At 29.9% G+C, this 15,356-nt stretch overlaps 1 protein-coding gene across 1 annotated transcript in view; it reads left to right on the forward strand.

Moving 5' to 3' along the window:
- LOC145296156 (uncharacterized) overlaps nucleotides 1–15,356 on the forward strand; it is a 743,526-nt gene that overhangs the window by 709,119 nt on the left and 19,051 nt on the right. The window contains exon 5 of the mRNA XM_080142365.1: nucleotides 3,045–3,261. Within this exon, the coding sequence (XP_079998491.1) occupies nucleotides 3,045–3,261 (217 nt within the window). The remainder of the gene's footprint in view (nucleotides 1–3,044; nucleotides 3,262–15,356) is intronic.

Below are 15,356 nucleotides of genomic sequence, written 5' to 3' on the forward strand. Positions count from 1 at the left end.
ATGCCATAAAACAGACGAAACAAAACAATTCGTTTACTATATGTTCTAGCATTACACAACTTGACATGGTTGATATTCATATACAATTATAGAATCACATCAGTAACTTAATATTTAATATATAAATTATTGTTGATGTAGTTTCTGATAGTCTGTTCAAAACAAAGTTGTGTCTTTTCTTTGAGTTAGAATTTTAAAAAATGACTCCTCGATAACAAAAGAACCATTGATAACCGCTCAACATTGTAAATCAAACAAACGGTAGCAGAAACACATAAATAAATGTTAACAATCGATCGAAAATGTTATGTTGTACGAGTATTTTGTTTAATTTGCGATTTTTTAGCGATTAGCAAGAATAGCCGGAAATGAGTATCATTTTACTTTAATTTTATGTGCAAGACAGTGTTCCTGGGGAAATTTTAAAATATTTTTTGTTTTTTCTTTCCGCCACATACTCATTTAAAAATGTAGAATCCCATTTATTTATTTTTTTTTTTTTTTTACATTTTCACCCCAAACAAAGCACACTGCCACTTTGGTGTAGGGGGCTACTATCAGGTGCAACAACTACTGGGTTACTATGTAGGGATTTGGGCAGCAAGATGTCGGTTCACCTCAGTACAGTTAGGAAAGCAGGGACCTGGAATGAAATTTAAAAAAAAAACAACATTAAACAAGTAAAAATATATTATTTAAATATTATGGGGGGCTATAGTCTATTTTAAAAAACAATATCTCCTTCAAGAACGATCATAAAATGTGTTTTCAATCGATATTTATTCAATAAGGGACCAGTTTTCCTACCTAGCGAAAGGGGACGAGTTTTCCGGGGTCGAATTTTCCGGGTACGAGCTTTCCGGAGACGAGTTTTTCGGAGATGAGTTTTCCGGAGACGAGTTTTCCCGGGACAAGTTTTCCGAGCACCATATATATATATATATATATATATATATATATATATATATATATATATATATATATATATATACTAGCAAAAGTACCCGTCGTTGACTGGGTTCAAAAACAGACTACAGAAAATGGACTCTGATTTATGAAAGTATGATAGGTTATGAAAAGGAAGGGTTGTAAAAAGATAGCTTCGAATTTAGGGGTATCAAAACCAAAGCAAAATATGATAAAATTAAAAATAAAATAGATAAACCCCATAATTTATTATACCATACCTGCTCACACTGAAACACTTATCACAATATTCTGTGGATCTATATTAAAAAACCTTGTTAAACTTTGTATTTCCATTCTATGGAGGTTAGGCGCCAACGAACACCCCATAATTTTATTATACCATATTTCTTCAAACTAAAACATAATTATCAAAGTATACTTACGTAGATAGATATGAAAAGTCTTTATTAAAGTTTGTGCCTATTTCCATTCTCTGGAGCGAAGAGCGAACGCAGACCCCACAATTTTATTATACCATCCCTATTTAAGTTAAAACATACTTATCAAAGTATTCTTATGTACATCTATATCAAAAACCCTTGTAAACGTTTTTTTTTTTTTTTCATTTTTTATTTCCATACTTTGGGAGCCAGGCGCGAACGCAGACCCCACATTTTTTATGAACCACCGTTCTGCCAGATCAAACATACCCAGTCCTGATCCTCGATACATCTTCTATCATTATATGTAATCAGTTTTTTTTTAAATAGTCAACCATATAGGAACCTATTCGTAACCAGACACACACAGACACACGCGCGCGCGCGTTCAGCTTTTTATATATATATATATACTAGACCACCCGTGACCCGTTGGGTCAGTACGTTATATTAGCTATGGAATTCATGTATGAGCGTGACACTTGTGGCATAAAGAAAATAGTTTTTTTTTACATAACAGAAGCATTTCTATGAAAGTATATTAAAATGAAAAAAGAATATAGATAGATTTCTATGAGTCGTTCTGTTTATTATAATTGTTATTTTTTTTTTAAATTACAGTTACTGAATTATTGGTCATACTTATGCACTGAACAGGTATCATAATCCTTATTATAGTTAAATTCAAATTTTGATATATCATCTTTTAAATGAAATTGTTAGTTGAAAGTACAGAATAATAAAAAAAACACTCTCCACATGTTAATAATGGCTTTTTAAATAGAAAATGAAAGTAAAATGTAACTTTTTTCATTTAATTTAAGCAAACATTCAGTACCCATTGTGTAAAGGAAAACACTATTTAATGTAATAGAAATGTGTGCATTTACCGATTCAGCTTTCCGTTTGGAAATGTAAGCAGACGACTTTAAAAAACATGTGAAGAAGAAAAAGAAATTTTTTTGTAATAACGCCCTCTAGTAAAAAGGTCTGCATTAGTTAAGGGGGATAACTCTATCCACGTAACTATTTCTCGCGTACGTAACGAAAACAGAGGGAGTAGGAGTGTTGAAATCTATTAGAGGGAAAGTGAGAGGTGTTTTCTTTCCATAAATTGTATAGGGTAATATTTCATATTATTAATAGATTCATAGATAAATAGATTTTATAATATATATTATAATTATCTATGAATCTATGTATTATTTGTATATATAAATAACTATTTGATCAAATTAAATGAAATTGTTTGTATTAAAAGCGATATAAAAATTCCGGAATTGGAATAACGGATTGAAGACGTTGCTATTTACGCATGCGCAACCGGATGTTGAAAACCGGAAATCTGATTGCAAACATACAAGATCCATAGACTTTTAGTATTATATAGATATATATATATATATATATATATATATATATATATATATATATATATATATATATATATATATATATATATATATATATATATATATATATATCGTATGTGATCTTCATCTTGACTTTTTATGCTTATTTCGAACGTAGGGTTAAATTTGATATTTTGACGAGATTTAAACATTCGTTGTCAGGCTACAATTTTACGACTGGCTTATGTTCTTCTTACTTATAAATTTGGTAAATTTGCAACATTACAAATTATTAACTGCATTTTCTATTATAAACGGATTTTGTTTCGTTTTATTTTTTCAGATGATGCGAAATATTTTCATGAAATGTTTCAATACGTTCAGATCTGACAACGAGGCCAAACTAGCGGAATCGGAAGCCCTCAAGAATATGAAGTTCAGTCCCAGACTATTTGAGATTAAACTCTTCCAGAGGTACGAGAGTGTGGCTTATTATTCCGACCCTGATATCTTCATCTTAGCCGAGGGAGATGCAGCCAGGTGTTATAATTTCAGTACAGGTGAGTCAGTTATTCATAATATCTTAATACTTACAAAAACACCATCAAACTAGAATTAGTGTTTGTCCGAACTGATAATTTTCAACGAATATTTTGGAAAAAAAAGTTAAAATCAAACATATTTCTACATAAATATTTCCCCTTTACGACTTTTCAAAGAAATGCGTCAGAATTTTTTAAATAGAATTTAAAAAAAAAAGAAAGCAGAAAATCTCTAAGACAAAAACATTACGATACATTTAGTATATCCTCCTGGATGTAGTTTCACAATTAAAATTTTGTACTCGGAGTAGAAAATCATAACGGTACAGATTCTGTAGTACGTTACGCTAAATCGCCAATCTTTTCCGATATTGATTTCAATATCATCTTCACACATTGTAGGCGAAATTATCTATTAAAAATTCATGCCATTTTAGACAAAAAAAATTGTTCGTTTACGTTTATTAGTTATTCTAATATTTTAAAAATTTGTACAGTGAAACACTTTAAAATATTTTTTTTTAATTTGATATTTGATAATGCAATCATTTTGTTAATTTTTAAAATAATTTTCGTCTTCAAATTATTATTTTTAAATAATTTTCGTTTTCAAATTAATATTTTAAAATAATTTTCGTTTCCAATTAATATTTTAAAATAATTTTCGCCTTCAAATTAATTCTTTTAAATAATTTTCGTATTCAAATTAATTTTTTTTAAATAATTATGGTTTTCAAATAAATATTTTAAAATAATTATATTCAGTTTCCGTTTGATGTTTTAAAAAATCTGAATTAATCCTTTTTTTCGTTTTATTACAATATATTTAATTTTTTAGTAATATTTTATTTAAGTATTTTCTCTGTTTTATTCTTCTATGTTTATTTTTTAATTCAAATTAATATTCATTCCAAAATGTATTTTATATATATAAATATATGATAAAGAAATGTTACTGAATCTATATATTATCTAAAAGCCTATTTGTATGTATATTTTACCACGAAAGACAATGGAAGCATTTACGAAATTCTAAATGCATTTCCAAGGGGCATATAAAGCCATACTTCTCTTGAAAAAAAATTATATATATATATATATATATATATATATATATATATATATATATATATATATATATATGGGGGTACCAAATTGGTTAAGGGAAAATTATTTCCAACTCGCATTTAGGTAAAATGCACTTTCGTACATAATTGAATTCATTCAAAACGTATCGCAAAAATAAATTATATATATATATATATATATATATATATATATATATATATATATATGTATAATTTCTTTATTATATGCATAAAATCCTCGGGAGAAAAATATGAGTGATCCTGAATTTTCAAGTGCACTCCTAATCCTAATTGAGATATGGGGGCCAAAGCTCCTATAAAACTTCAACTATATCCTATTTTGATAAAATTTATATCGTATGTACAAAAGTACTTGAGCAAAAACATGGAAGTGGTCACAACTCTTTATGCGCTGAATATCTACGATCCCCACATCTAAGCGATATATGGGGACAAAAGCCCTTAAGATCTAAAATACATATATTCAATTTTAAGAAAATTTTAACCCCTAAGGGAACGAGTGTTGTCGTCGAAATGTAGATTAATCCGCGTTAGATTTTTTTTTACATTTAGAGCATGTATATCATAAGTTATCATTACCAAAACAAAATATGTATTTAATTCACACTTATAGTTTTCGTTCATGTTTTATGAAATATATTTTGCACATGCTTCATAAAATAGTTGAAGATTATTAAACATCTCATCAGAGACAAATATATTTTCCTAAAAAATTTTAAAAAGTTATTATATAGAATGGAAAAGGGTTGGTGAAGACAAATGCAGATAGAAGAAAATGGAGATATTTAAATTCTGTAAAAAACGTAATTTAAAAAAATACTTATTGTAGTGTTTATAATCACCCCCACTCAAAAAAAATAATTGGCTTCAAAAAACATATGGCGAAACCGTCATTACGTCGCCATATTGGAGTTTTTCAATATCTTCAGACTACTGCACATTCTTATCGTGTGTTTGTCCGGATATTCTTTTATTAATTTTTTTCCTAAAATTGATTGAAGTGTAAAATAATGGCAGCCACGTTATTTAGCAAATAGCGGAAGTTGTTCACCGGAAATGACGCAAAAAATAAATACATGACAGACAGAAGTATCCAAGTTTCTTGCGTTTTGTTTGTTAAATAATTTTAGATCTCCTTCCCTATGGCGACCGATGGCAAGATCTCTAAAACCGTGTATTGATACTGTGTAATTTTTATCTCGTGTAATAAACCTACACTAAATAACATCATTAAACGCGAAACAGAAATGTGTACTGGTGTTATTCCATGAACGTTGTCAATGCGGAAAAGAACAAGTAAAACTACTACAGTTTAATCCCGGGATACGTTCGTCCCGGGATACGGATTCTTCGGGGTACAATGTGGAATACGAAGTTTTTTCCGGTCCCTGGTTACGGAATTGTCCCCGCCTTACGGTGTTATTTGTAATGTTATTTGATAGTATACATATGTATTATATACTGTATTGTATTCTGTTACTAATTTTTAATGTGTACTATATAAAATGTTGCTTAGGCTCCGCCATACGGCGATTTCGCCTTAGGATCCCAACCCCGGAATGGATAATGCCGTATCCCGGGGTTCTACTGTACTACAATTTTTTTCAAACAAGGAGACCTAACTATATTCGCTTGAACGCGTTATGTTCTGGTATTGATGAGAGAGAGACGTAACTATTCTTGTTATTTCTATGAAATATTCAACCACATAGCACGACACACACTACCCGAACGAACAGTTGGGAATGACAACTACACTATTCACTATGACTACATAATCCCTACTGCTACATATCTAGAAAACGCAGCTGTTAAACCAGATATAGTGATTTGGGACAGAGCAAATAAAAAAGCGACCGTAATAGAGGTCAGTGTACCCAATGATACAGGGCTTAACAGAGCTGAGAGGGAAAAGATAACAAAGTATCAAGGACTTATGTATGATATGAAACGAAATTGGAAACGAAATTGGAAATTAAAAGACGTTTCAATTATACCAGTCATCATAGGAGCAACTGGGCTTATGAAAAAGAACTTTAAAAAGTACATAGCAAGCATACCCGGTGAACCAAGTGCAAGTGAAATACAAACGATTGCACTGAAAGGGACGGCCAGAATCCTGAAAAGATCTCTTGGTTGGACTCACTAAAATAGGGGTAAATGTCAGACATCTGGTTGGATGTCCCATCCCCTAGAAGAAAAAGATTAAGAAAAATGAAAAAAAAAGCGAAAAGCCAGATTGTTTATGCTGCGATGATTTGTTTGCTACGTTTTAAAAGTAAAGTTCTGTTTTAAGCATCAGAAACGCACCTGCTTTTATTATTCCAGCTAGATATCAATCTCTCACAGATTAATATTAATGGAAAATGCCACGTTCATTTTCCATTTCTCTTTTTCATGTTCATTTCTCATCAATTTTATGATAGACCTTGTATGGCTGTCAGTTGATTATGCTTCAGAGTGAAATAACATTTGCAGCGTTATTACATTACATTGCCATATAAAAGAGGTTAAGCAACATTGAACATGGTTGGTACCTGGATGGTGACCTGAGGTGTAATTCAGGAGATTTATTACGCTTAATGCTACAAAACCAGACATAACCACCGACTTAATGTGTATTTATACAGGTCACCATCCACATGAACATGAAAAAGAGAAATGGAAAATAAACGTGACATTTTCCATTAATATTAATTGTGAGAGATTGATATCTAGCTGGAATAGTAAAAGCAGGTGCGTTTCTGATGCTTGGTATATTTTAAACTTTCTGGCAGGGAGAAACAAAGAAAGATGCGAGAAAGAAACGCAAATAAAGACGGAAATAAAGAAAGCAAAGGAAGTTAGATTGAAACAATGAAATAGAATAACAAATACATTAGAAGAAAATAAAATGCATTGAGAAAAAAAGAATGAAAATAGAAAGAAATAATGAAAACAGACGTTAAATTCAGACGATTACATAGAATAGAAATAAATAAGAAGTTAATTAAAAAAAAAGAAGTACAAAAAAACAGCAATAAAATAAGAAAGAGGGAATGAAAAAGAAAGGAAGGGAAGACTTTTAAATTTAAACCATGAAGCAAAATAAGAAATATGTTTCTGAATGTTTGAGATTGGGATTAACAAGTTGTATTATTTGGATGATTCGAACTATTGTTCTCATCTTGAATGATATTCTCACAAGTCGCACGGAATTTCGAACGGAGTATAACTACGGATTATTTAAGACTTCTATTTGATCATGGCAGACGGAACGAGATCATTCTACCCTCGTGGACGGTATAGTTGGTGCTATTCGAAATTCAGTACAGATTCCTAAGTTCGACAGAAAGAGTCCCGAGTTCTATAAGGTACACCTGAAGAATTTCGAAGATTATATCGGACGAAACGTTGTTAGAATTACAATCAACCTGTGAACTAGTTTGGATAATTCAAATCATACAAAAGAGTAAGAATTAATAGGACATATGGCCGAGCGGTCCTAGACGTTGTATCAAAGTCTACAGTTACCCAAAGGTGCTGAGTTCAGCCATGAACGAAGGCAGTGAAAAGTAACATTCAAAACAGAGAATCAGCAACTATGTCCCAGAGCCTAGCTAGAGTCCGAACACGGTACCCCCGTAATAATAATAAAGGGTTGGGTCCTAACAAACGGTTCCCCAGTTCGATACAAAACACCTGATGAAGGCCGGAGGGCAAAACGGCCGAAACATTGTGACTATAACAACCAAGATGAGGAAGTCAGTCCGACAATCTCAATAAAAGAAAAATTGTTCTTTTTATTTTGACTACGAAGAACATAATTGAGATTGGAAAGAAAAAACAGTAACATCGACGTTTGGTGCAGTTTAGGTCAGGTAGTCAATATTTTCAGACAGAAAAAAAGAAGTAACACGGGAACTAGAAATAGACAAAGAAAGGGTAAACAGATGCAAAAGTTGGCTTCTGTGAAGGAGAAAAGGAAAGAAATTGAAGAGAATGGATAAAAAGGATGTTACGCTGGCTACTATAAAAGAGAGGAATAAAAAAAAGAAAGCAAAGAAGAGATTTTAAGAAATGAGAAAATAAAGAGAGAAAAATACGAAACGAGAAGCAGAAGAAAGTGATAATATAAACACGTTTCATACAAATGTCGATTTCAGTGGGAAAAAAAAAATAAAATGTCAGACGCAAAAGTCGTCATCTCAAATCTCGAACTTGAAACACTCATAAATCAACTTCACTTTTATGTTATTAATTAAAACAAACACCAACGCATTTTTCTCCGCAGAAAAACAAATTTTCTAAACGGAATCTAAAAATAATCTTTGTCGGATCTACGTTTGCGATTATCGTTTTTATCGCTGCAAGAATAAGTCGAGATGTTTAAGGAAATGATAGTCAGTAGGCGTGATGTTCGGCGAATACGGCGAGTGCTTATCCGTTTGTCTTAATAGCTAGACATTATCTTTAAATAGAAGAGTACCCGTCCTAAGATAAATAAAATTAATTGCACAAACAGAAATGTTTTTAACTACTTCTGCGGTTCTTTACCACGATTATAATTACAATATAATGATACTAAAGCTTATATCTAGAATCCTTATTCTGATTTTGATGTAAATCCATTTCATGATTTTTGTAAAATGTCTAAAACTTTAAGGCTTAAGGTAATCTTCCTTAATTGGCAGCAAACAACCGTGAATCAGATTCAGTGTAAATCTGCAACATTTGATTTTTTAAATTTTTAAATAGGAGGTTGTGTCCATATTATACCCTTCTTTAAAAAAATACTCACAAGTAATCGGCATTTGGGGAATAGTCTATTGTAAAAATTTAACAAAAATCTGAGGTTATGAACTATTTTGCGCATTTTGTATAAAACTAAATTAAACTGAATATAGACAACATTAGCATCCCTTACACATAGCATCTGTGTTTCAAAATTCCTTGAAAATTCTAAGCGCTGTATTTTCTCTTCGCTGATCTGGACATTGTTTCCAGTCGTTTTGAACCTCCATTTGCTACTGATATTTAAAAATGCCGACTAAAGAAAAGTGTGGTGGGAGATTGCGGAATGCATGTCTAACAAATTCATGTGAAAGTATAAACGGAATAGAAAATGTCTTTTCAAAAACAGTTTATATATATATATATATATATATATATATATATATATATATATATGATTTATATTATATGCATATATGATCGATTAAGCATGAGACATTGCCGTCTGTAGGTATAAAAATAATCGTTAATATTTATTTTAAAATATTTAAGTCATAAAGCTCCTTTAAGAATTTAAAGTTTCTTCTTTTTTTAGGAATAAAAAACGTTTGTTTTTTTCAGAGAAAATGCATTATAGTTGTTTACTATGTATGCCGCCTATTTGGCATTTATAGGTATTTATTTTCCGGTAAATTCCTGTGTTAATTGTTGGAGGTTTTGAGGTAAGATGCTTTCCTATGATGAAATTGTGACTGGTTCAAATTTCGCGATCAGCAGTAATTATCACTTCCTACACGTATGATTGCGTAAGCATGAAACATTACTGTCCGTAGGTATTAAAATAGTTGTTAATACTTGATATATATACTAGCAGGGGTTCCCGGCGTTGCTCGGGTGTTTGGAGGTGTATGATGTGCAAAAAAAGCAAAAAAACAAAAAAAATGGTTAATTTTTTAAAACTTTGACCCCTATTATGACCCCTTAAAATTTATTGTTTCGTGCTCAAATCACTTTATTAAGTTAGATCCAGGTTCAAGGAACCTATATCTAAAATTTCAAGTGTCTAGACCCAAAATTGTCGGAGGAGTTTGGTAGAGTTCTTAAAGGTCAAATCGTTGAAATTTGACCCCTTAACAGCCAAATTTCTTGCTGACACCCGTCACATCGATTTTCCCAAATCTCAGTACCCGGTATTTCAAATTTCGAGTCTATAGACTAAAAATTGACAGAGTTATTGCGTAGGGAAATGTACACAGAAAGACAGACAGACACATTCACTTTTATAGATATATATATATATATATATATATATATATATATATATTTATATATTCGTAAAAATCAAGACAACAAAACATGAAATGAGTACATCTGTTTGTGTATTTTCTGTTGTTCTCTTGAATTTTTGCGAATATCTAAATGCAGGCTCGATTATGGAAAGTGATAATCATGAAACTTAAATAATTGAGTCAATTAATTTGGACTTTAATTTTATTGCTATATGTACGTTACCGGAATTTTATTATATTAAATTTTGGTTAAAAATATTAATAAGATATATATATACATACATATATATATATATATATATATATATATATATATGTATATATATAATCAATTGTCACAAATATATATATATATATATATATATATATATATATATATATATATATATATTTGTGACAATTGATTACAAAAAGAGAAAGCAACTGCTAATGGAAAAATGAGTGGAGAAGTACCAAGTTTTTATCGATCTGATAAAAGTTTTTGATACGATCAATCGCAATGCACTTTGGAAGATTCTTCAGGAAACTAGGCTGTCCTACACGTTTTGTGGAGATGCTTTGGCAGTTACACCATAATATGAAAGTCCAAGTAGACTTTAATGGGTTTCTGTCTGATCCAATATCAGTTGAAAACGATTTTAAACAGGGTGATATCTTTGCTCGCACTTTATTTCCATATATTTCACTGTGATGCTGGCGCATACTTTTTAACAATTGCGATATTGGGGTGAAGTTTCGGTTTCGTACCTTAGGAAAATTTTTTAACTTTAGATGCCTCAACGCAAAGCAGAAAACATTTCAGAATCTTGTTTTTGAATTTTTATATGCAGATGATGCAGACCTTGTTTCACATTCAGAAGAGGACACACAACTGATTATGGATAAAGTATTAGAGGCATGTAGACTTTTTGGTCTTACCATCAATCTAATGAAAACATATGTTATGCATTCCTCTCCTATAGGAATGTTCAATCAAGATGCGTATATATATATATATATATATATATATATATATATATATATATATATATATATATATATATATAAAGGAGATTAGAACAATAGTCTAAAGAGCTGATTGTATTTTAATGTAACAGTGAAATTACTAGTTTAATTAAAATACTGGAAATAGAAAGTGCTCGTTGTAATTTAGATATATAATAAGCTCGATAGTTAGATGTCCTAGAGCTAATTCAATATTAAGTAATGTGATTGATAATTTAAAATTTAAAAATCAAATTATAATTAAATTAAAAATCCGTTTCATAAGAAGGAACAATAACAAAATCAATTATCTGTACGATCGTTTCGGAAAACAATGCTTTTTATTGTGGTATACATCAAGTTATGTACAATAATTACATATAGTTTTTTAATAAGCAAGGTCTCCTCGTCAGCAAATTTTGAAGGGTTTTTATTGAATTTAAAAGACACCATAAATAAACCTAGCATTAAAAGTAAGGTAGATGAATCTGAAAAAAATTTAAATAAAAGGTCTGGATTTAAAATTTATGAGAAAATTAATATGGGTTAGAGATAGAAATAAGTAGAGAAAAATATAGATTTGAATTTACATAATAAATTTGCTTTAAAAATATATAGAGATATTTACCTTTTAATTTTTCGCTTTTTGAAATCAGGAACTATGGTTAAAATATTCATTTAGATGTTTGCTATAGCTTTTTATCTTATTGAATGACGAATTTTAAAAAAGGGGGGGGACGCTCGTGCAGTAAATTATTTCCGTTAGCGTATTTTTGATTTAAAGACGCTACGGTTTATATATAGAAAATGTTGCTTGTGCAATTACATATTTTAAGGGGAGATAATTGTCATATTTTCTTTACTTTATTTATTTGAAGTGGGTAAGGGAGATAATTAGTCTAACTTAATTTATTAAAAAAAAATTGTAATCTATTTTTACTAATAAGTAATTTTTAATGATTTAAGGTGGTTTATATTTATTAAATTTAAACCAACGTTTATGACTACATGTAAATATAAGCTCCTGTCTTGAATTTAATAGTTTGGTTGTATTTTTTATATTTTCATATTTTAAAATTTTTAGGGTCTCTTTTGTACATAGTGCACAAAATTTATCTCCTGGTTTATATGATTTGCAAGTTCAATTATTCGCCATTTTAAGTTGAAAGGAATATTGCTGTTTTTTAGTTGCCAAATATAGTTGGATAGAGTAGTTTGGTTTGATAGAGAGTTATTTTTAAGGCTCATGTAAAATTAAAAATGTTATCTATAGCTGCACAGTATCAAAAACTCCAAATCTACATGAACCTATTAACAGCCATAACTCAACTACCAGATTAAATAATAACACCAACTTAAACCAATCTACCGATCAATTACTAATCAACCCACCATATAATAATCCAACAACAGACCTAACGAAAATAATCACAATAAGCAAGAGGTAATATATTTTGGTTCCACATCTGGCCTAATAAAACATAGAATTTCAACGCACAAACATTCTTTTAAAAATAACTCTCTATCAAACCAAACTACTTTTGGTTTGATAGAGAGTTATTTTTAAAAGAATGTTTGTGCGTTGAAATTCTATGTTTTATTAGGCCAGATGTGGAACCAAAATATATTACCTCTTGCTTATTGTGATTATTTTCGTTAGGTCTGTTGTTGGATTATTATATGGTGGGTTGATTAGTAATTGATCGGTAGATTGGTTTAAGTTGGTGTTATTATTTAATCTGGTAGTTGAGTTATGGCTGTTAATAGGTTCATGTAGATTTGGAGTTTTTGATACTGTGCAGCTATAGATAACATTTTTAATTTTACATGAGCCTTAAAAATAACTCTCTATCAAACCAAACTACTCTATCCAACTATATTTGGCAACTAAAAAACAGCAATATTCCTTTCAACTTAAAATGGCGAATAATTGAACTTGCAAATCATATAAACCAGGAGATAAATTTTGTGCACTATGTACAAAAGAGACCCTAAAAATTTTAAAATATGAAAATATAAAAAATACAACCAAACTATTAAATTCAAGACAGGAGCTTATATTTACATGTAGTCATAAACGTTGGTTTAAATTTAATAAATATAAACCACCTTAAATCATTAAAAATTACTTATTAGTAAAAATAGATTACAATTTTTTTTTTAATAAATTAAGTTAGACTAATTATCTCCCTTACCCACTTCAAATAAATAAAGTAAAGAAAATATGACAATTATCTCCCCTTAAAATATGTAATTGCACAAGCAACATTTTCTATATATAAACCGTAGCGTCTTTAAATCAAAAATACGCTAACGGAAATAATTTACTGCACGAGCGTCCCCCCCCCTTTTTTAAAATTCGTCATTCAATAAGATAAAAAGCTATAGCAAACATCTAAATGAATATTTTAACCATAGTTCCTGATTTCAAAAAGCGAAAAATTAAAAGGTAAATATCTCTATATATTTTTAAAGCAAATTTATTATGTAAATTCAAATCTATATTTTTCTCTACTTATTTCTATCTCTAACCCATATTAATTTTCTCATAAATTTTAAATCCAGACCTTTTATTTAAATTTTTTTCAGATTCATCTACCTTACTTTTAATGCTAGGTTTATTTATGGTGTCTTTTAAATTCAATAAAAACCCTTCAAAATTTGCTGACGAGGAGACCTTGCTTATTAAAAAACTATATGTAATTATTGTACATAACTTGATGTATACCACAATAAAAAGCATTGTTTTCCGAAACGATCGTACAGATAATTGATTTTGTTATTGTTCCTTCTTATGAAACGGATTTTTAATTTAATTATAATTTGATTTTTAAATTTTAAATTATCAATCACATTACTTATATATATATATATATATATATATATATATATATATATATTCCTATAGGAATGTTCAACCAAGCATCTTGGTTGATGGTGAGAATTTAAATGTTACGGACAATTTTTATATCTTGACAATAGGCTGAATAAGGACTGTCGCTGTATACTGAGATAAATCACTGAACAACCAAAGCCAGTTCTGCTTTTAAAAAACTGGACAACGTGTGGTTAGATAGGGGAATCACATCAGAAACAAACCTAAGTGTATACGAAACATGTGTTATCATTACTTTGCTATATGGGTTAGAGACTTGAACAACATATAGAAGGCATCTTAAGCTATTGGAAAGATTCCACCAAAGTTGTATTCGGAGGAATACTTAATATTAACTACAAAACTCTAGCACTACACACTGTATTTCTTGAACAAACAAATAGCACCAGTTTAAAAATGAAAATCATTCAAAATCAGTTGTGCTGGACTGGACACTTGATAGAATAGAGGGCAAAAGTATTCCTAAACAACTCTTTTATGGCGAAATAGATAGGAGTAAAAGACTACAACCTAAATGAAGAAAAGGGTTTAATGATTCTCTGAAAAACAACTTGAAAACTCTTGAGTTGGATGTACATAATTGTGAAGCCCACGTGGAAAATCGATCAATGTGGAGAAAAAACATTTTTTAAAAAATGTAAGATTTTTGAAGAGCGGCGTGTAGATCTGGCTATCTTAAAAAGTTTAAGAAAGCAGGACGAAAATATGATGTCAGAAAAATTACAACGAGCACTGAAGTGTACTGCATGTGGCAGTTATGCTTTCTTTTTTTTTTCAAAAGCTGGTTTTGTAAATCATCTGAAATCTCACAGCCAAAGACAGAAACGAGAGTTATATGAGGAGGCTTTTAATGCACATCTGACAACGCTAAGTGTTAATATTTGTGGTCTAATCTGCAAATCTTAAAGTAGCCTTACACGATATTTAAAGAGTCACAATATTATCATGCGAACACACTTGTGAGAAGGAAAGTTTTTATGTCACATATGTTCACGTTCATGTAGGGATGCAGCTTGTTTAAAATGTCAACAATTAACTGAAAAAATGGCAACCTCCTGAAAAGAAAAAGTATATATATATATATATATATATATATATATATATATATATATATATATATAT

Source organism: Euprymna scolopes, chromosome 2 (genome assembly GCF_053919585.1).
Source record: "Euprymna scolopes isolate OS-2025 chromosome 2, ASM5391958v1, whole genome shotgun sequence".
NCBI classification, from domain to species: domain Eukaryota; kingdom Metazoa; phylum Mollusca; class Cephalopoda; order Sepiida; family Sepiolidae; genus Euprymna; species Euprymna scolopes.